General features: G+C 44.5%; 1 protein-coding gene across 1 annotated transcript in view; it reads right to left on the bottom strand.

The window, feature by feature from the left end:
- The window catches only part of LOC126458820 (esterase FE4-like), a 223,891-nt gene extending 202,811 nt beyond the window's left edge, over positions 1 to 21,080 (bottom strand). The window contains exons 1-2 of the mRNA XM_050095822.1: positions 21,049 to 21,080; positions 20,717 to 20,955 (exon numbers count right to left, since the gene is read on the bottom strand). Coding sequence (XP_049951779.1) covers positions 20,717 to 20,955; positions 21,049 to 21,080 — 271 coding nt within the window. The remainder of the gene's footprint in view (positions 1 to 20,716; positions 20,956 to 21,048) is intronic.
- Between the last annotated feature and the right edge of the window lie 1,219 nt (positions 21,081 to 22,299).

Here is a 22,299-nt window from a genome sequence, read left to right as displayed (position 1 = left end):
GTGTGGTGTGACTCACAGTACACTCCTTCCTCTCTCCAGCAGCCCAGCGCAGGCTGAGTCATTTTCCCCTCCAGACAGTCATCTTGGGTTATGTCACAGAATGGACGATAGCGCCCTCTGGAGACAGTATTGTGTACTAAGTCTATACCTCGTGGTTACCATACTGTTTCCCGCCATTTTGCCCCACCATCTTGGGTTATGTGACGGAACGGACGAGAGCGCTCTCTGGTGGCAGTACTGTGTTTTAGGTCCAGACCTTGTGGTGAACACACTGTTTCCCGCCAAAATCCGTCATCTTGAATAATGATACTTGTGTCATCAGCTGACATCATGGCCGCCATCTTGGATTACGTCACGGAACGGACGACAGCGCCCTCTGGTACTGTGTACTAGGTCAGTTGGAGTCTGGACCTTGTGGCGAATACAATGGATGGTGGTAGTGCCTCAAATTGTTTAAATAAAGACTGGTGCATGATTTCGAGAGTTACGATTAGCGAGCATGTTTGCAGTCTTTTAAGATGGATTATTACTTTGATGATTTACGAGTTATTTGGCTCTATGGACATAAATGTATTTAATTATTTACGAATGGTTTGCAGGTCTATAGGCTGTGCAGTGCATTATTTTGGCTGTTTACAATTAGCAAGCGAGTCTGCAGGGCATTATACATAGGTTATTTAGGAGTAGTTTGCAGGTCTGTATGCTGTGTACTGAAATTATTTTGGTAATTTACGAATTGTTTGTTGTGCATTATTTCGGTAATTTACGAGTACTTTACAGGTTTGTAGGCTGTGTGGCATGACCCCAAGCATGTCAGAGCGTGTGTTCAGGATCAGTGTAATAAATACACTATCTCTCAAAATCCATCCCTAAATAAATTATACCAAAATAAATAAAGTACACTCCTTCCTCTCTCCAGCAGCCCAGCACAGGCTGAGTCCTTTTCCTACCAATCCATAGGAAGAGGTGGCGGTCGGATGACTTAGGTTATTGAAGGTAGCTCAATTGACCTATCATCTAGTCAAAATCCACCATCTTGAATGACATCACGACCGTCATTTTTGATGACTCACGCGCTGTTTCGAACTCTACATGCCGCCATCTTGGATTGCGTCATCGACGCTATCTTGGATATATCTGCAACAATGCAGAATGGCGCAGAACGAAGGTTCCCCCCCCCCCCCCCTACTGCCGTGACCTGAGTTCACACCTGATGGCCTCCCACACTACAAAGCCAGGAGCAACATTGCTGTACCTCTCCAAAACATTGAAAGGACGAGACCTCTCACGAAGTTGCCGCCATCCTCGTGAGAGACTAGTACACAATCAGGACTCATCACTGAACACAATGCAACTCCATTCATTTGTAGTCCAAGCTCCCCATTTACGACACCATTCTAAACACAGCCTTTTGTGTTGTGGTGAGATCGGCAGACTATGCGTGTGTTGGTAATTCTGTAGTACAGCTGCTGCTGGTTCGCGACCAAGAGTGTGGGATGACACAGAATATCAGGAAATCCATTAGTTGTCCCAGAATGGCAGGTGTAGATGTGAAGGGGTTACAGTGTTCTGGGCCACAATATGGCTATCAGCAACCTTGATGACGAGTATGCCAGCCGTTGGGTTGCCATGCAGTCCATGATCACTGTCATCCGCGAATGTCCCACAAACTGGATATTGCATGATCTGACGATCTGGCCAACTGGCGACTCACAATGAGGCCATTTCAAAAGCTTTCAGCTCAACAGCTGTTTCACATGATTACGTGGCATCTATGCATCCCCCATAGCGATCACTCAACATCTGACACTGTTACGCCCCTTATATACCTTACCATGCCTTGTAACAATAGAAAACATAAACGACTCTTATGCACTATTTCACAATGCATTCAAACATTTTTTTATACATACCTACCAATAGTGCGTTAGTGTACGAAGTTCCACTGACATCCAGTCTACTCCCTTTCTGTTTGCTAGGACATTTTAAATATATTACGTGGGTTATGTTTTTTATAGCTTTTATTCAATAACTGAAATGGTTTGTAATCGCTCCTATAGGGCTATCAATCCTATAATGAAAATTCTTGATTATTGGATCTTTTTTGCAAAGTATCAGCATTAGTCTTTTCATTACATCAGAAATTAAACCACGTGGCTTTCCACATACACCATCAATAATGAGTGTCTGATGATTCTTTATCCCACATAACGACAATTTTGTAACAAGAAATTCATACGCTTTGTAACGCCACTCATTATTCTTTTGTCATACATAATATTTTCAACTCCACAGGAAGAAATGATGCTGCAGTTTTCGGGTGAACGTCATTGACAGTAACGGCGTCAGACCTGTCTTCTGCTGCTTTCGTCGATGATCATTAGGCTCGAAAGGTACATTTTCTTGTATACTTAACTTTACATCATACAAATAGCGAATTCATTCACATTCCACAAATCTATAACATGGTACTCATTAGACGGAGACCTTTTGGGAATTTCTTACTGACACTGAACAATGCCTTTCCTTTAGACATAAGGCAAAGAGATTTAGTTTCCACTTGTTACTGAGCCGTGGTAAAATTTGCTGTTTTGAAGAGCGCGCCTCAGCGCATAGTGTAAAGCAGTCGCCTTCTGTTCCTGGCGGTGGCGCCGCTGTGGCAATCGCAGTTTTGGTGTCTCCCTCTGGTGGGAAAGGGGAAAAGTTTCATATTCACGCACATTTAAGGGGCGCTATGAGCTCGGCAAGAGGTCAATCTGTGAGTCTCGACGAATCTGGTCAGTTGGTCTGCCGGGTCAGTGTGGGGGAGTGTCGTCCAGAGTGCTAGTACGCTTTAGGCCGCCAGTCTGCTCCAGTTGCTCGGGCAACGGTCATTGGTGGTTGGATCGGTCGGTTGGTCAGTCGCGCACTGAGACACAAGATGACTGGTCCGCCTGGAGCGTCGGCGCATGTGAGGTCCGCACGTGAGTCCAGTGGGCCGCGCCGTATAGAAAGGGGTAGTGGCTTCGCGGTCGACACGAGAGCAACAGGAGTCAAACCAAGACATCGGGCTAGCCGAGGCGAGCTGCGACGTCGTGAGACTGGAGATCGGCGCGCCTTCCTGCGTCCGATGAAGCGGCTGGAAGCGGACGGTTCGGGAGAGCGTTGGGGGTGCTGCGCCAGGTCTTCGCCAGAAATCGCAGTTTATTAGAAGTTAAGTGATTGGAGATATGTTATTTCATTTACTTGTTAAATTCTACTTGTTTCCTTGGTGAGGCCAACAGCCGCTTTGTTTAATGGTCGTCCCACCATTCTTCTCCATTTGCCCACCCGCGGGAAGGTTGTTATTTATGAATTGGGTGGTCCATTTTCCCTTGTGGAGTTGGGGCGGGTTAGAGCAATCTGCGGTTCGGGTAGTTCAGTAATCCCCCTGTCAATCTGCCATACATTAATAGCTGCCTCTGTCATGTTTGTCGGATTCGCTGTTAACGAATTTATTGCTTAAGGTGTAAAAGCCGAGTTCCTGAAATATGTTTTTATCTTGCCTATCATCTTGCTAGGTGGTATATGTATAATGTAGAGCATGTTGGTACATTTTATGTAAAACTGCATGTCATGGATTTTATTTAAATGGTAATTTTAGTATATAAAAATGCCACCCTTCCACCGTAAGAGTTCTTTCAAAAACAAGTTGCACCTTTGGTGGCAAATAATTTTTAGTGTGACTGTTTTGTACCATTTCCATCCCTCTTACAGGGTGCATAGTTCATGTGCTTGTGTGAGTTGTTAAAATTGTTAGTTTAAAGTAATCTGGTGTGTTGCAGGTTTGCACCAGTGTAGTCTTTCAGAGGTTGTTGTGAGCGGTCGGGACTACGGCCGTGTTAAAAGGGAGCGGCAAGGTTCTCAGTCCGAAAGCTCATACTATATATATATATATTATTTATGTAATTAGCTTTCCTAATCTTTTACCCACACCAGAATAGTTGCCCTGTGCAGCAGCTGTTTCTTTCTTCGTGTGTGTGCTTTCAAAGTAATACGACGACACACAGTAGCAGTACGTTATATTAACTGCGCTTATTGTTGCTTGTTGTATATCTTCGAATGAACTGCAGAGACTAATGTTTGCGCTGGGCCAAGTGTATTGGCTTGCTCACCAAAGAAACAATACATAGTAAGTTCGAAATAAAAATACTTAGCGTTTAAGGTAAATGTCACCAGAAGAAAACCCAACGTTTTTCTGTGTGCTGCATAATTCTGAACACTACTTCAGATGGGTGTAGCAAGCCACCTCTGTCAACCGTTGTAGTAAAGGCAGCTGGAATTGCAACAGGTGGGAGGGAAAAAAGTGGCCACTGCATATTTTTTGCCTTGGACAGTAGTCTTGTCTCTCCAGAAATAGTCACACTAGTTCTGATACACACCATCGTTGTTGTCAGCCACGAAGCTTGCTCCAGTTTTCTTAAAATAAAACTTTTTTGATTTTCAGTCTTCTGATATTACGTAAGTCACAATATATCATATATTAACGTCACTTAAAATTAGAGTAATACTTTTTTACAGTATCCGTGTTTAACCAACATCGTCTGGTTTACAATTGTAATTCCTTTTTGTTTCGTTCGGTTTCACAGCTTTAACTGTGAGCCACTACTTTTTGCGAAAACTGACCAGGGTGGCCACTTTCCCAACAGTTTATTTCTTATTTGTTACTCCAAAAAGTGTTAGTTCAGATTTTACACTACACACTAACTTGTAAAACCTTTTCCATGGAAAGGTCATCCGTTAGTCTATTCGTTAGTGACAGTACTGAATTAATTAACAATATTGAATTAACTGGATTAATACTGAATTACTTAAAACCGCCTCTGTTTTGTTTCATTGGGCCTAACACAAAAATCCGACTGAAAAGTGTCTGCTGCTGGCATCTGGTATTCTTTCAGATACCGTGGCATCAAGAGGGCTAGAAAATATGTCCAGAAGTAGAGCAGCAAACGGGGACCCCTTTAGCGACGGAAAATGCGAGTGAGGGAGTACAGAGTTATAAGATGATTTCTTCTACAGCAGCAAAGCAATTTCATTTTCCACATAATGCGCCTAAAAGAAGAGTTATAGGAAAAATTAGAAATGTAGTACGTGGTAAAAGTGTGTTCAATAAAGAACAGCAAGAAAACTTCCTTGATTATGTTTTTGAAATTGATAAGTGGTTTTATAGAAATTACAGTAAACGATCTGTGTAGATTAGCATTCCGGGTAACGGAGTGGAACGAAAAACTGCGTTGTTTCAACAAACAGTCGGAGATGGCAGGCGAGGGCAGCACTCTACCTGAATGGCTCTATACTGGGTCAACGCACGCAAGTTTTTTGACATACTTAAGAAAGTGCATGAAAACACTTTCATCCTCTTCATAATATTTACGTTGACAGTTCAGTGCAAGCGCAGCCAAATGTTTGCACTTACAGGGAGACACCAAGCCGGTGGCTTTATTCCAGTCAGGAGAAGGTTGCCTCCTCTTTCGGAGTACGCATCTCGGCATTGGTCACTTTACCCCGTTATGTTGGCAAAACTGGTTACTTTGGAAGGCCTCAGAAATGCATATAGGTGTTTTTTATTTTCTCTACTTGTAAATATTCAGTATGATACCTTATTATATGTACATTCAAAAAATGTAAGAGGCAAACTTCTGTCAGTAACTAAAGTTTGGTAAACATTCAAATTTTCTTAAAGATGCCACTTTACACCACTTTCCCCTGTGTGTGGCTGTTTGGACACAAATAATATATAGTAAAATTTCTTTGCACTCTGCACATATTAACATCTTCTGATATATAATAAATAATATTGACCTTATGGTCACTGATTGTTGAATCATAAGCCTCGAAACAACTAATATCTTCAACATAGTATTTGTATTCACTTTTCTCTAACGGCAAATTAATTCACTAACACAGAAAGCTCTCACTTTCACAATATTGCGTGCGTTACATGATCATTTGCAGTAAAATTATTTTTGAGCAACAATGTCGTTAGAGCAGATTGAAACTGTAATGTGTATGAGTCATACTTCTAACCAAACAAAGATATGACGCAGCTGTTCGTGTATGCCAAACAAGTTGAGTCGTATGACTGATCTTCCCTACAGGAAAACTAAATACAGCGTCATCTCTCTGCAGTGTATATCAGCTCCTGGTTGTCTTTCATGATATGCTGCAGATAACGCTATATTTCGGTAGAGTCCAGTATTCCCTTCGTACTGCACGCTCCCGTTTCTTTAGAACGAGTGACGAAATCTGAAAAGAATTTACGTACCTGTGTGTCAGTATTTACGGTTGTCGAACTACACTCCTGGAAATGGAAAAAAGAACACATTGACACCGGTGTGTCAGACCCACCATACTTGCTCCGGACACTGCGAGAGGGCTGTACAAGCAATGATCACACGCACGGCACAGCGGACACACCAGGAACCGCGGTGTTGGCCGTCGAATGGCGCTAGCTGCGCAGCATTTGTGCACCACCGCCGTCAGTGTCAGCCAGTTTGCCGTGGCATACGGAGCTCCATCGCAGTCTTTAACACTGGTAGCATGCCGCGACAGCGTGGACGTGAACCGTATGTGCAGTTGACGGACTTTGAGCGAGGGCGTATAGTGGGCATGCGGGAGGCCGGGTGGACGTACCGCCGAATTGCTCAACACGTGGGGCGTGAGGTCTCCACAGTACATCGATGTTGTCGCCAGTGGTCGGCGGAAGGTGCACGTGCCCGTCGACCTGGGACCGGACCGCAGCGACGCACGGATGCACGCCAAGACTGTAGGATCCTACGCAGTGCCGTAGGGGACCGCACCGCCACTTCCCAGCAAATTAGGGACACTGTTGCTCCTGGGGTATCGGCGAGGACCATTCGCAACCGTCTCCATGAAGCTGGGCTACGGTCCCGCACACCGTTAGGCCGTCTTCCGCTCACGCCCCAACATCGTGCAGCCCGCCTCCAGTGGTGTCGCGACAGGCGTGAATGGAGGGACGAATGGAGACGTGTCGTCTTCAGCGATGAGAGTCGCTTCTGCCTTGGTGCCAATGATGGTCGTATGCGTGTTTGGCGCCGTGCAGGTGAGCGCCACAATCAGGACTGCATACGACCGAGGCACACAGGGCCAACACCCAGCATCATGGTGTGGGGAGCGATCTCCTACACTGGCCGTACACCACTGGTGATCGTCGAGGGGACACTGAATAGTGCACGGTACATCCAAACCGTCATCGAACCCATCGTTCTACCATTCCTAGACCGGCAAGGGAACTTGCTGTTCCAACAGGACAATGCACGTCCGCATGTATCCCGTGCCACCCAACGTGCTCTAGAAGGTGTAAGTCAACTACCCTGGCCAGCAAGATCTCCGGATCTGTCCCCCATTGAGCATGTTTGGGACTGGATGAAGCGTCGTCTCACGCGGTCTGCACGTCCAGCACGAACGCTGGTCCAACTGAGGCGCCAGGTGGAAATGGCATGGCAAGCCGTTCCACAGGACTACATCCAGCATCTCTACGATCGTCTGCATGGGAGAATAGCAGCCTGCATTGCTGCGAAAGGTGGATATACACTGTACTAGTGCCGACATTGTGCATGCTCTGTTGCCTGTGTCTATGTGCCTGTGGTTCTGTCAGTGTGATCATGTGATGTATCTGACCCCAGGAATGTGTCAATAAAGTTTCCCCTTCCTGGGACAATGAATTCACGGTGTTCTTATTTCAATTTCCAGTAGTGTATTTTCCATTTCGTTAAAGTATAAGAAACATACATGTGGGCATGAATGACACTTCCTGCCGATAATCGATCCATATGAAACACAAATTTTAACCATTTTTGTTGAAAAAATACAACACAGTATCTCTAAAGACACAAGCAGAAAACGAACAGAGAACTTTGAATGACCTTTTCTAATTAGACGGGCCCACTAAATATACTTTTGAACTGTCTCTGCAGTGCAGTATCTAGTTCACTCGAGATCATACAGTCACAGTGTTGAGCAGTTATCGGCGAGTGTAGAGGTGATTATTTGAGGCAGCCGTCCGCATAAAGGGCAAATATGACAGACGTAATTAGTTTAGAGATCGCTCTGGAAAACTGAAAAGAATTTCGTATCTGTGTATCAATATTTACGGTTGCGTTGCAGAACGCCAACGCTATTTGCTATTCAGGTGCTTGAGATCCGTGATGAACAGTTTCGAGGCAGCTGGATTGTGCATGGATCGACATTGTTTCCAACCCCACTGAAATGGGCACAACGAAGCCAAGACGTTACCATCCCCATCCCAGACAACACATCATCTCGAATCGTCATGTCCGCTGGATTTGAAGTATCTGCTTGTAAGTACACTAGTATACGATATACTATTAGACACAGCTGCAAAACAACTTCCTGTACACAACCTGTAATAACGGAAGAGTGCCGAAATTTTGTGAAATAAAAAGTTCTCACACAAAATCAAGCTGTCAACTGAACTTAAATTTTATTTCAGAAAGAATCCTACTGATACATACAATGTCACATAAAGCAATCCCATCTACAGTAAAATCGGTACCTATTTCCCTGGTCAACGTAAACTGCAGTCAAAGAAATTAAGACTTTTTACGAGTGAATAGGCCTTAAATAAAATGAACTGCAACGTCTAGTAGGGACATGCATTTTTTATTGAATAAGAGCGGAGAAACCCGGCATTGCCTTGGGATTCATTTTGCCAATTTTCCTTTAGAAACAAAATTAAAAAAATGAACAATATGTGTACTGAAGTGTCGATAAAATTTCATTTCCATGTATTCGTGAAAACACATTTCAAATTATGAAACAGACGTACAATGGAATATGCATAATGGACAAATGCATAAGTAGTTGTTGTGGTCTTCAGTGCGCAGACTGGTTTGATGTAGCTCTCCATGCTACTCTATCTTGTGCGAGGCTTCTTATCTCCGACTAACTATTGAAACCTACATCTTTCTGAATCTGCTTACTCTATTTCTGGTCTCTATGTACGATTTATATCACCCACACTTCCCTCCAATACTAAATTCGTGATCCATTGATGTCTCAGAATGTGTCCTGTCAACCGGTCCCTTCTTTTGGTCAGGATGTGCCACAAATTCCTTCTCTCACAATTCTGTTCAGTACCTTCTCACTAGTTACATTTTCGACCCATCTACTCTTCAGCAGTCTTCTATTCTCTTTTTATCTAAATTGTTTACTGTCTATATTACACTTACATACATGACTAAATTCCAGACAAATACCTTCAGAAAAGACTTCCTAACACTTAAATATATGTGCGATATTAACAAATTTCTCTTCTTCAGGAATGCTTTTCTTGACATTAACAGTCTACATTTTACATCCTCCCTACTTCCGCCATCATCAGTTATTTTGTTGCCTAGACAGCAAAACTCATCTACTAACTTCCTCAGCATCACCTGCCTTAATTCGACTACATTCCATTATCCTTGTTTTGATTTTGTTGATGTTCATCTTATATCCTCCTTTCAAGACACTGTCAGTTCCGTTCCACTGCTCTTCCAAGTCCTTTGCTGTCTCTGACAGGATTACGATGTCATCGGAAACCTCGTCTGCCCCGATAGCTGAATGGTCAGCGTGACGGACTGACGTCCTAAAGGGCCCGGGTACGATTCCCGGCTGGGCAGGGGCTCTTCTCCTCTCAGGGACTGGGTGTTGTGTTGTCTTCATCATCACTTCATCCCCATCCGGCGCGCAGGTGGCCCCATGTGGCGTCGAATGGCGGCCTACCGGCCAATGACGCCAAACGCTCATTTCCGTTTATCCATCGCAAACCTCAAAGTTTTTATTTATTCTCTCTGAAATTTAATTCCTACTCCAAAATTTTCTTTCGTTTCCATTAGTGCTTGTTCAATGTACATATTGAATAATATCGGGGATAGAGTATGACGCTGTCTCACTCCCTTCTCAACCACTGCTTCCCTTTCACAGCCCTCGACTCTTATGACTGCCGTCTGGTTTCTGTACAAGTTGTAAATAGTCTTTCGCTGCCTAGATTTTACCCCTGCTACCTTCAGAATTTGAAAGAGAGTATTCCTCTCAACATTGTCAAAAACTTTCTGTAAGTCCACAAATGCCAGAAATGTGGGTTTACCTTTCCTTAAGCCATCTTCTATGAGAAGTTGTAGGGTCAGTATTGCCCCACATTTATCCGGGATCCAAACTGATCCTTTCCGAGCTCCTCTTCTACCAATTTTTCCATTCTTCTGTAAAGAATTCGTGGCAGGATTTTGCAACCGTGACTTATTAAACTGTATTATTAAAATGTATAAGTACTGTGTCCAGATTAAGAAACATGATCACGTACAGTTTGTGTGCTGGGGGCAGCTGCTTCGCGTGTCTACAAAGCAATTTTGGAAACGTCTCTATGGCAACGCCTCTTCATAGCTATATAGACGACTATCATTTTTATCTACAGCAGTTTGCTTTTCGCAGTTGAAAGCTGTCAAAAGTGCTCCCGTGTGTCAGGGATTTCTTTAAGTTCACTCGACTATTGGAGTGTCTTAGTAGTGAAGAATAAATGTATTAAAACTTCGTGCACAATACAGAATTTTTTGACGTATCTCAGCGTTTATGACATATCTCTTGAAATGTGTGTCGTACAATGATGTATTTGTGTAGGTACGGGGATTACTCCAAAAGAAATGCACACTATTTTTTTTAATCCATCTTTTATTCTACATGTTTGAAACTTTTACAGTGTGTGGATACATCCTTTAGGAAGAATATTTTCATTTCTCCACATACTTTCCATCCCTCTCAACTGCCTTACGCCATCTTGGAACCAGCGCCTATGTACCCACACGGTAAAATTCTGGAGCAACCTGTTGGAGTCACTGTTTGGCAGCGTGCACAAGGGAGTCTTCATCTTCAAATCTTGTTCCACGACGAGAGTCTTTCAGTTTGCCAAAGAGATGATAGTCACATGGAGCCAAGTCAGGACTGTAAGGCGGGTGTTTCAGTGTTGTCCATCCGAGTTTTGTGATCGCTTCCATGGTTTTTTGACTGAAATGAGCCGTGCATTGTTGTGCAACAGCAAAACATCCTGCTTTTGTCGATGTCGTCGAACACGACTCAGTCGAGCTTGAAGTTTCTTCAGTACAGTCACATATGCATCAGAATTTATGGTAGTCCCACTTGGCATGATGTCCACAAGCAAGAGTCCTTCGCAATCGAAAAATACCGTAGGCATAACTTTTCCAGCAGAAGGTGTGGTTGTGAATTTTTTTTCTTTGGTGAATTTTCATTATGCCACTCCATTGATTGCCTCTTCGTCTCTGGTGAAAAATGATGGAGCCATGTTTCATCACCAGTCACAATTCTTCCAAGAAATTCATCTCCACCATTCTCGTACTGTTCCAAAATTTCGCTGCATACTGTTTTTCTTGTTTCTTTGAGAGCCACTGTAAACATCCTGGGAACCCAACTGGCACAAACCTTTTTTAACGCCAACACTTTGAGTATTCTGCAAATACTTCCTTCCCCTATCCCAAGGTAGCGTGACAATTCGTTCACTGTGATGCGTCTGTCAGCAGTCACCAGTTTTTCGTTAACTCTCTGCACATTGTCTGGAGTATGTGCAGTACAAGGCCTGCCGCTGCGAGGACAATCCTCAATATCGCCGTTCCCCCTTTCATCACGTAACCTGCTTGCCCACCGACTAACTATACTGCGATCGACAGCAGCATCTCCATACACCTTTTTCAACCTCTTGTGGATGTTTCCCATTGTCTCGTTCTCACAGCACAGGAATTCTATGACAGCACGTTGCTTGTGACGAACGTCAAGTGTAGCAGCCATCTTGAAGACATGCTGTGACGGCGCCACTCACGGGAAAAGGTTAAACTAAGTTTGAAAACAAGCGGGAAGGATGTATCTACACACTGTACAACTTTCGCACATGCAGAATGAAAACAGTATTTTTACAAAAATAGTGTACACTTCTTTTCGAGTGACCCCCGTATATCAAGTGGCATACATGGATACTGCCTGCAGCCGGCCGAAGTGGCCGTGCGGTTAAAGGCGCTGCAGTCTGGAACCGCAAGACCGCTACGGTCGCAGGTTCGAATCCTGCCTCGGGCATGGATGTTTGTGATGTCCTTAGGTTAGTTAGGTTTAACTAGTTCTAAGTTCTAGGGGACTAATGACCGCAGCAGTTGAGTCCCATAGTGCTCAGAGCCATTTGAACCATTTGATACTGCCTGCGAAATTTATTGCAAATAGAGTCAGTAGCACAGAAATAATACATTTAAACATCATGCATGATGCAGCAGTTTTTCACGCATCTGTTTATGACGTCATGTCTTATGAAGAATGATAGGTAGATGGTTCTTAGCCCCCCCCCCCTCCCCCAGTTTCGTGAAAGTAAGGGATGTGTATAATAAGTCTGGTTGAAAAGGGTCCAGTATTATAGGAAGAGTTGTGGAAAATACGCACACATGTACGCACGTACATACATTCATATTTATAATATGTACGGATGACGTAAAGTTAGGAATAAAATCAAGTTCTATAAGTACTGGGTCTGAATTGCTACAGAACATAGGAGACACACTTAAAAGAAATAGATATTTAGTTTTAAGGGGTTAAATGGGTGGTTTGAGGATAGTTTACTATAGCTGTAAACAAGAAATTCTGCAAATGGTTTTATGTATTCACTGTCTTTGTTATTACTATTACAATTTCTTTTGTGTAATCTGCATAAGGTACATTCTGATAGCTGTATATAAAAAACCAGAACAATGTAAATCGATTAGTGGTTTCCACGTGTACTGCTAGTCCCTCGTGATACGAAATGAATCTGACAAAACAATAAAATTTTAGCGGTTCGGGACAGAATAATGACTCTGTGATCCTGAGCGAATAGAGACACCTATCATGCAATAATTCTATAATTTTTTCTAGCTATTTTTCTGAAATATGACTCCTCCAGACATTTACATTACAGTGTATAATCCTGTTGCAACAACCACCCACTTGTATTAAACCTCCTGAAATGCCTCCTAAGTGAGTCAGTAGAGGCGGACAGTATGACTGGCAGTGCTTTTCAATCCGAGTTTAGCGAAGATTAAGACAATTCATCTTTGGACTATCTTAGTGACTTGCCCCGTAGGATTCTTCCTGTCTGTTTTGCGGAGAAGCTCCCGAAGTTTATGCCCCTCGCAGAAGGAGTATCAGCGCCCTCGATTTGTCTGTTAAGCGCAGTTCTACTTCCTGTGATTCTAAGTGATGAAGCCGGAAGACGTATTATTCTGAATAACGTTAAAATGGATGCCATTATGATGCATTTATTTACTAGACGCCGTAAACAGGCGAGCGATTCTAGGGGCTTCAGTCCGGAACCACGCGTCTACTACGGTCGCAGGTTCGAATCCTGCCTCGGGCATGAATGTGTGTGATGTTCTTAGGTTAGATAAGCTTAAGTAGTTCTAAGTCTAGAGGACTGATGACCTCAAATGTTAAGTTCCATAGTTCTTAGAGCTATTTGAACCGTAAACAGGTAATATCGACACAATAATGATTAACTGAAAACTAAAAACATCCTCAGAGCATGGTTTTACGACAAAACTACATCGGAAGGAGTGTTATTGGCGAGTGGTGACTGTGGCGTACATACACACGTGATATTTCGTAGCTGTTCGTACATTTTCGTTAGCTTGAAACCCTTAACGTTACAGGTGCAGTCTCACAGACCGCTAGCGTTTATTGGTACTCTGTCACTAATGCAGAATGGCGGGGGAGGAGATTACAGCGCTGTCTAGTTGCTCCCTCTCCTGGAGCTGTCGTGGTTTCCTTTGTCAGTAACCACTTGAATATGACGTGGCCCTATACTGTAACTGCTTCTTTCATGGTAGTGGTGACAGAGCCGCAAGTGCAACTTTGCGTTATGGATTCAGTAGCCAGGTCTACGTGTGCTGTTCATGTTATAGACCCTGACTCTGAGTATACTGTTTTAAAATGGAAGCGATGTTGGATCACATAGTGAAAACGAAATGGAAAATGAACGTAATACAGTATAGGAACAGTGCGAAAGTGAGAATCGCTAGTCGTCGAATCTTCTTCCAACGATGGCCAGTGGCATTATTTTTCCACATGTTGGACAAACTGGGCTCAGTGCCTTTGTTCTTCATTATTCCTACGAAGACAGTACTCAGGCTAATTGTTGAAGAAGCTTGTAAATTCGTTGGTGACACCACAGATAAAAAAAACGAGACCATAAATACCACATACCAGTGAACTTCGTCCATCCTTCACCGTGTTTTGGGCGTAGCAGAAGCAAGAGTACAAGTCGTTGTAGAATGATTCGAAAAACACCAAATTACCTCCACCTGTTACCCAAAAAAGAAGAAAAAGATGCCTTATGTTTATTGTTGTTGCAAGAAGCCAATCTGACTTGAAATCTGCACAAAAATTTCCAGCGAGTGCAAAGAAAACGTCTGGGAAGGAAACTAAACGCCTAAAAAGTATTAGTGTAATTTTGACACTTTTGAATGCATTGTGGGAGTTTTTTATGTTTTTATTGTTACAAGAATAACACACAGAAAAAAATATAGCAAAAAGTAAACTTTGGAGTGCAAAGCATTTGAGGTTTCATAGCATCACCACTATCATGTTGTATTACGTTCATTTTGTACAGTTTTCTGTTTAAATGGGGTTTTCTCATAAAAATTAATTTTAAAATTTATTTGAATATTTTTTGTGTGATATTAATTCAGACTTTTACATAAAATCTGAACTGTTCTACTGAAATTGCTGAATGCAGTTCTTTTGGGCGGTCACTCAGTCCGCACCCGGTACAGTGTGTGACAAGAAAATGACCTGCGAAACTAAGGGTTAAACTTTTATTTATTAGGATGATCGATTTCTGTCATTATAATATTGTAGTAAGAAGATATGTATGACCTGTAGGCTTCTCCTAACATCAGTATTGAAAAAACGACTCTTATTAGAAAATATTTATTAATCAGGATTACTTGTTCGCGCCAGAATAACTGTGCTTTCCCTGCGTACCTTGCTGTCGGCGTCAGGGGCCTTCTCATATCTGGCCACAGCGCCTGTCACAACCGTCGACTGGCAACGCCATACGGTCTACTGGCTGCTTCAGACGGCGTTGGAACTGAACTCTTACTCCAAACTGTGTGCGTTCTGTAGTACCGCTTTATTCACTGAATGTTACACGATGCCTGCAGATGAGACACGAATTTGTGAAACTGGAAATAAGGAAATAAATTGTAGCTAGAATATAAAGGCACCTACTCTATACTGTGGTGACGTTTATTTCAGTTGATGTGCTTTCGTTCTTGGCGGAAGCGTCTTCCCCCCTAGTGCTAATAATTAAGCCTATCATAGTCCATTATACACTTATCAGCCAGAATATTATAACCACCGAGCTACTATCGATATAAAGCCGTCCACGCGATAACAGCGTCACATGATGGGCAACGACTGTTAGTCAGGCATATGCACGGTGCATGTAGTATCTGTGAGCGTGCTGTCCGTGTGTAGAATAGGGAAGACGTGCGATCTATCTGAGTTTCACCGAAGGCAGATTGCCATCACTTGGACGCTCGGCACGAGCATATTGGAAACTGCAAGACTTGTCGGGTTTTCGAGGAGCGCTGTGTTGAATGTCCTGAACACGTGGCGAAACCACGTCCAGACGTCGTGGGGTTGGGCGGCCACCCATTGTTACAAATGTCGGCCGTTGTAGGTTGGGCAGACTGGTGAAACAGGAAAGATAACTAACTCGGACATAACTAACATTAGACTTTAATGCTACGCAGAGTGAAAGTGTGTCTGCACATACAGTGCGCCGAACACTACCAACGATGGGTTTCCACATCTGATGGATGACCCATGCCTGTGTCAATGGCAACAGCACGACATCGGCTGCCACGACTGAAATAGGCACGTGACCATCGGCACTGGACGTTCGCGAAGTGGCAGAGCGTTGCGTGGTCTGATGAATCACGAAACCTTCTTCTTCATGCCGATGGGAGGGCGCGAATCCGTCGCGTTCCAGGGGAACGGCCTCTTCACACGTGTACTGCGGGACGGAGACAAGCTAGCGGTGGCTCAAGTATGCTCTGGGGAATACTCACGTGGTACCTATGAGTCCAGCGGAGCCTGTGCAAGGCACCACGACGGCCAAGGAGATTTGTACACTGACTGTAGACCACCACGGCCGTTCATGACGATCATGTCAGAGGCATTTTTCAACAAGGTAATGCGCCATGTGACAAGGCCGTAAAGGTGATGGATTCAGAATAAGAACAAATACCAGACTCCACTACTTTTATCTGGACATCCTCCGCCTCCTCTTGTTGTTCTCCGACCCCGGTCCTATTACGTTTCGAGAGCTAGTGCGTCTTTCAGCTTCCAATCTCTACTTCTCAGGCTGGGTGATCAACCGGCTTTGAAGACGGAAGAGGGGAGTCTGTAATGACAACGATGGAAAGGCCGGATTAAAAGTCTTTCAGCAAAAAAGAAGTCCTAAATGGCAAGTGCAGCCGAAATGAAGAGCATCGGTATTGTGCAGTTGGCAGATAACTCAGAACGAAACGCAGGGTCTGTTCTCCAGAGCAGCGGCTACGTAAGGCGTCTGTTCTCGACGTCAGGAGCGGCCTCAGTTCATGCTGGCATCAGGTTCCAAAAAGCTTGGCGACAGCCTTTGTGACAAGCCGGCCTTAAAATCACTTACACATCCTTGTGGAAATGCTGTCCCAAGGATTCGGTACCAAAGTTAGGGAGACCCCCGGAAGCAACGCGCGTTGGAATGGCCCAATCGGGCAAGGTTACGGTGGAGGTGAGGAAGAGAAAAGAATTAAAATGGAAGCAACTCATGATGTCAGCTGCATCGCGTCTTTATGCCGAGTCAGGGGCGCCGACTGAGAATGTGTGCCAGTCCATGATTTGAACCCAAATTCTGCCTCTTATTAGGCAGTTGCGCAGTTGCGTTAATCCCTGCGCCAACTGGACACAGTGGCAGACTTATCTCGGTACGCTCCTCAGGCGACCCATGTTCCCACCCAGTGCCACCTATCCGTAGTTCCTGTCCATATCCTCCATGCTCGTTACTTTGACACTCCCTCAGGAGGTTGAACGTGATTTGTACGTTCGCAGTGAACGTGGTGGATTTATAGCCCATCTAGAGGACACACTTATGTGAAGGCGTGGTGTCTGTTCTTCCCGACATGTCCGAATGAACAGACACCAGCATTAATGTAAGTATGCAAGGGTTACGGTCACAAGGATGGCGTCAGCTGAAGAACCGAACTTCCGCATTTTGTCTCGGTTACTGAGTGTACGACAATGACTGGACGATGCAGCAAACTAGCTAAGGTACTCGAAAACAGGCGCATCGACATCTGTTCAGTGCAAGAAACAAGGTGGAGTTGACGAAAGTCGTATGGCATTAGTTGTGATTACAAACTGATATGTAACTGAACCTGCAGAACAGCTAACGGCGTCGGCATTGTCATATCAGCGAAATTCGATGGTTCCGTCTCTGAGATACAACGTTATGATAATCGCCTTATGAAAATCGTCTACATTGCAGACAGACGAAAAGTCCACTTCCTCACTGCCTATACCCCACAAACCAGCGCGAGTGCAGAAACCAAATATTCCTTCTGGGCGCTGCTTGACGAGAAGACTGCTGAAACTCCAGCAGAAGACTACATGGTGACCTGAAAGGTCTCCCTGTACAAAGAAAAGATCATGACACCCTTGGTGGACATGGATATGGAGACTTCATGACAGCCAGCGAATCGTGGTTTTGTGGAAAGTCACGACCTGGTCATCACGAATACTTGGTTGAAAAGACGTGAGACTCACCTCGTCACGTACTATAGTGGCTCAAACGCAACTCAGATTGACTGTGTTCCAGTAACACGGCGGAACTCAAAGATGTGTTAGGCAAGGAAGTCGTTCCATATGAATCCATCGGAATACAACACCGATCAGTCATCTGTAAGCTTAGAATAAACCCACGAAGATTAGGGTACGAGAAATGGTCCGTCAAGAACCAAATGGTGACACTTCAAGGAAAAGGAGGTTAAATTATGATTAAAAAAATGTTTCAAATGGCTCTGAGCACTATGGGACTTAACATCTATGGTCATCAGTCCCCTAGAATTTAGAACTACTTAAACCTAACTAACCTAAGGACAGCACACAACACCCAGTCATCACGAGGCAGAGAAAATCCCTGACCCAGCCGGGAATCGAACCCGGGAACCCGGGCGCGGGAAGCGAGATATGACAAAAGTTACGGTGCCACTAATTACCACAGTCGAAGACAGCTGGCGTAAATTGAAGCTCTCTCCTCATGAAGCTGCAACCTCCGTTCTAGCAACAATGGGTGACACCGCAAGGGGTGAAGAGAAATTTCAATTTTTTGAGGTTTAGTTGACGAAAAATGATGCCGCTGAACGAATATATCCGACTATATCCAATATTAAATAACTGCACATACTAAAATCTCTTGTGCAGCCAAGATATTTTACTAAAGTGCTAATAAATCAAACCCACTTATATTATTTACTAAAAAGTCAGTATTCCAAGTTTTATTGAGTTGTGTTGGTACCACTACGAGTGATGAAAGAGAGTTGTAGATAGACAAGAACGTGCTTGTTTTTCCTGTAATTTTGTAGGAGGAGACCGCTAACAATCGAACGCCACGCAACAGTTACTTGAATTCGAGGCTCAAATTGGCACGCTTTAGGAGTTCTAGATACATATTCCATTTGTACTCCCTTACGATCTACACCCTATCTATTGAGTCTACTGAATCCCTCCATAATTTAGTGCTGGTGACGCTCGTGCTAGGCACAATGAAATCAGGACGACGAATGATCAACGAAAACACGTGGCTTTGGAATGGCGGTGTTAAGGACGCCATACGCAAGAAGAAAGCACTGTACCACAAGTTTCTTGCACACAAAGCACTATTCTGTTGGAATGCCTACAACAAGGCGAAGATAATCATTGCAGTCACAAAAGCAAATAAGTATTCAGATATTTACAATGCAGATGATAAACGGGTATTTACTGGACAAATATATTATACATGTGATTACATTTTCACGCAATTTGGGAGCATAGATCCTGAGAAATCAGTACCCAGAACAACCACCTCTGGCCGTAATAACGGCCTTGATACGCCTGGGCATTGAATCAAACAGAGCTTGGATGGCGTGTACAGGTACAGCTGCCCATGCAACTTCAACACGATACCACAGTTCATCAAGAGTAGTGACTGGCGTACTGTGACGAGCCAGTTGCTCGGCCACCATTGACCAGACGTTTTCAGTTGGTAAGAGATCTGGAGAAACTGCCAGCCACAGCAGCAGTCGAACATTTTCTGTTTCCAGAAAGGCCCGTACAGGACCTGCAACATGCGGTCGTGCATTAGCATAGCGGTGACGAATACACGCTTCAAATGTGCGTTCGCCGCGATGTCGCCAAACACAGACGCGACCATCATGATGCTGTAAACAGAACGTGGATTCATCCGAAAAGATGACATATTGCCATTCGTGCACCCAGGTTCGTCGTTGAGTACACCACCGCAGGCGCTCCTGTCTGCGATTCAGCGTGAAGGGTAACCGCAGCCATGGTCTCCGAGCTGATAGTCCATGCAGCTGCAAACGTCGTCGAACTGTTCGTGCAGGTGGTTGCTGTCTTGCAAACGTCCCCATCTGTTGACTCAGGGATCGAGATGTGGCTGTACTATCCGTTACAGCCACGCAGACAAGATGCCTGTCATCTCTACTGCTAATGATACGACGCGTTGTGATCCAGCACGGCGTTCCGTATTACCCTCTTGTACCCACCGATTCCATATTCTGCTGACAGTCATTGAATCTCGACCAACGCGGGCAGCAATGTCGTGATACGATAACCCTCAGTCGCGATAAGCTACAATCCGACCTTTATCAAAGTCGGAAACGTGATGGTACGCATTTCTCCTCCTTACATGAGGCATCACAGCAACGTTTCACCAGGCAATGACTGTCAACTGCTGTTTGTGTATGAGAAATCGGTTGGAAACTTTCCTCATGTCAGCGCGTTGTAGGTGTCATATCACAGCAGCTTCTTCCTATCGGTTAAATTTCGCGTCTGTAGCACGTCATCTTCGTGATGTAGCAATTTTATGGCCAGTGGTGTAGCATTAGTGCTAGTAGTAGTATTACTACAACAAGAACAACAACATTGACGCTAAAATCTTTTGAGTCATTACATCGCATGACATTCCTTTCCAAACTTCAGCACAGCTCCTTTCGCAGCCTTCCACTGCTATCTCTGGATGGCTGGACAGTGTTGTGTCCCATCAGTTACAATGGCAACGAAAGCCTGCAGACTTATAACACAACAGTGCTTCTCATGATTGTGTGTCGACAACGCTGCTACAACTCCATATGTTACGTCTGTCTGAAGTGTACTGGTCCAATATCACTTTTTTGTGTATTCTTGAGTTATTGCCGGATTCCTGAAGTTTCTCTGGTTTCTGTAAACCTCTGGAGGCTCAACACAGTGTTCTGTACTGCACTGGGACGAAGCTCTGTTGTCTTCATCAGAGTTCCATGTCTTGCCGGCCACCGGCTCCCTGGGCGCCACCCCCAGCCTCCCGCCTCGCCCAAACAGCTCCCATCGCACGGCCCCCCGCCTCCCGTCTTACCCGGACACTTCCCATCGCGCAGACCCCCGCCTCCCGCCACCCCCGGCGCCTGGCTCTGGTCAGCCTCGCGCCCCACGCAGCCCGGAATTACAAACGCACCGCACCTCGTTGGGAATTCATGCGCCGGGCCCAGCTCACGGCCGCAATTCGCCGCAGTCCGACTTCCCGCTCCGCCCGTGGAATGCATAATCCGGTCAGCCCCGTACACGGGCGCCGTCTTCGGGATGGATGTGGCCGCACTGCAACAAACAGGCCGGCTTAGAGCCGACACGGCGCAGCCTGCTGCAGACGCGCTGTGCACCAAATCCTCGTTAAGTCGCTCTGCTACTTACCAGCTAGCAAAATACCTCACTCTTTCAGACATGGGTTTCGTCTCATCGCACAGCAGTCCTGAAATTCTCTTGTGGTCATTGTGATATAAGATTGCAGTGATTTTAGCAAATGAGTTGTTTGGTGCAACGTTATTACGACGTCGGAAATGACAATGTTTGCGCAATGTACTGGGATGTGCATTGCTATTAGTTTTTCCAAAATAATCTCTGCACAGAATATATCAAATGGCTCGGAGCACTATGGGACTCAACTGCTGTGGTCATAAGTCCCCTAGAACTTAGAACTACTTAAACCTAACTAACCTAAGGACAGCACACAACACCCAGCCATCACGAGGCAGAGAAAATCCCTGACCCCGCCGGGAATCGAACCCGGGAACCCGGGCGTGGGAAGCGAGAACGCTACTGCACGACCACGAGATGCGGGCACAGAATATATCATAATTAAAGGTGTAAACGCATATAGTTGAAAGAACACGATACTAGAAGCAAAAAGTCTCACATCAGTATACATGGGCTCTAACACGTGTACCTTAGGAGCAATGAGCACTTCTTTATATCCGGTACTGTGAAAAAATCTGTTCTATTATAAGCATTTTGCCTTCTGTACTTCAATCTGGACCAAAACAAGAAAAAAAAATTTCTAGTAAACATGGGCTCTAGCGTGGATTCGTTAACAGCAATGGGCACTTGTTCAATAGACGAGATGTGTTTCATAGTTGTGTAAATAGAAAAGTCCTCAGAGGCGTTAAGGTATGCACTTCAAAGCCCATGTTTATTGGACTTTATTGTTTTCGTCCATACTGCCTCCTCCAAAAATTTAGAAAACGAAGAGCCTGCCGTAGAACAGATTTGTTTCATAGTACCGAAATTGAAGAAATGCTCATACCTCTTAAGGTATGCGTTTCAAAGTCCACGTCTGCAGAGATTTTTTTGCTTCTATTATTGTGTACTTTCAACTGCGTGCGTTTACGCCATAAATTATGACACACTCTGTAGGCAGTACAAATTACTCTTGGTTTCCTCCCAGAATATTCACGAGTATTTACGAAATATTAGTGTACGTGTATAGGAGATATCACCAGTGTTAATTTCTGGGGATTGTAACTTGATGATAAATTCATTTTGTAGGAGAATACAACGCAAGCCCTGAAACGCTCAAACACATTTCTGTTTGCGATCCCACTGTTGTCAGAGATAGGCGGCTTAAAAATTCCAATGTCTTAAGGTATAGTATTTCCAGAGTTTAGA

This window comes from Schistocerca serialis, chromosome 1 (assembly GCF_023864345.2).
Source record: "Schistocerca serialis cubense isolate TAMUIC-IGC-003099 chromosome 1, iqSchSeri2.2, whole genome shotgun sequence".
Lineage (NCBI taxonomy): Eukaryota > Metazoa > Arthropoda > Insecta > Orthoptera > Acrididae > Schistocerca > Schistocerca serialis.
This window is presented reverse-complemented; position numbering and strand designations above follow the sequence as displayed.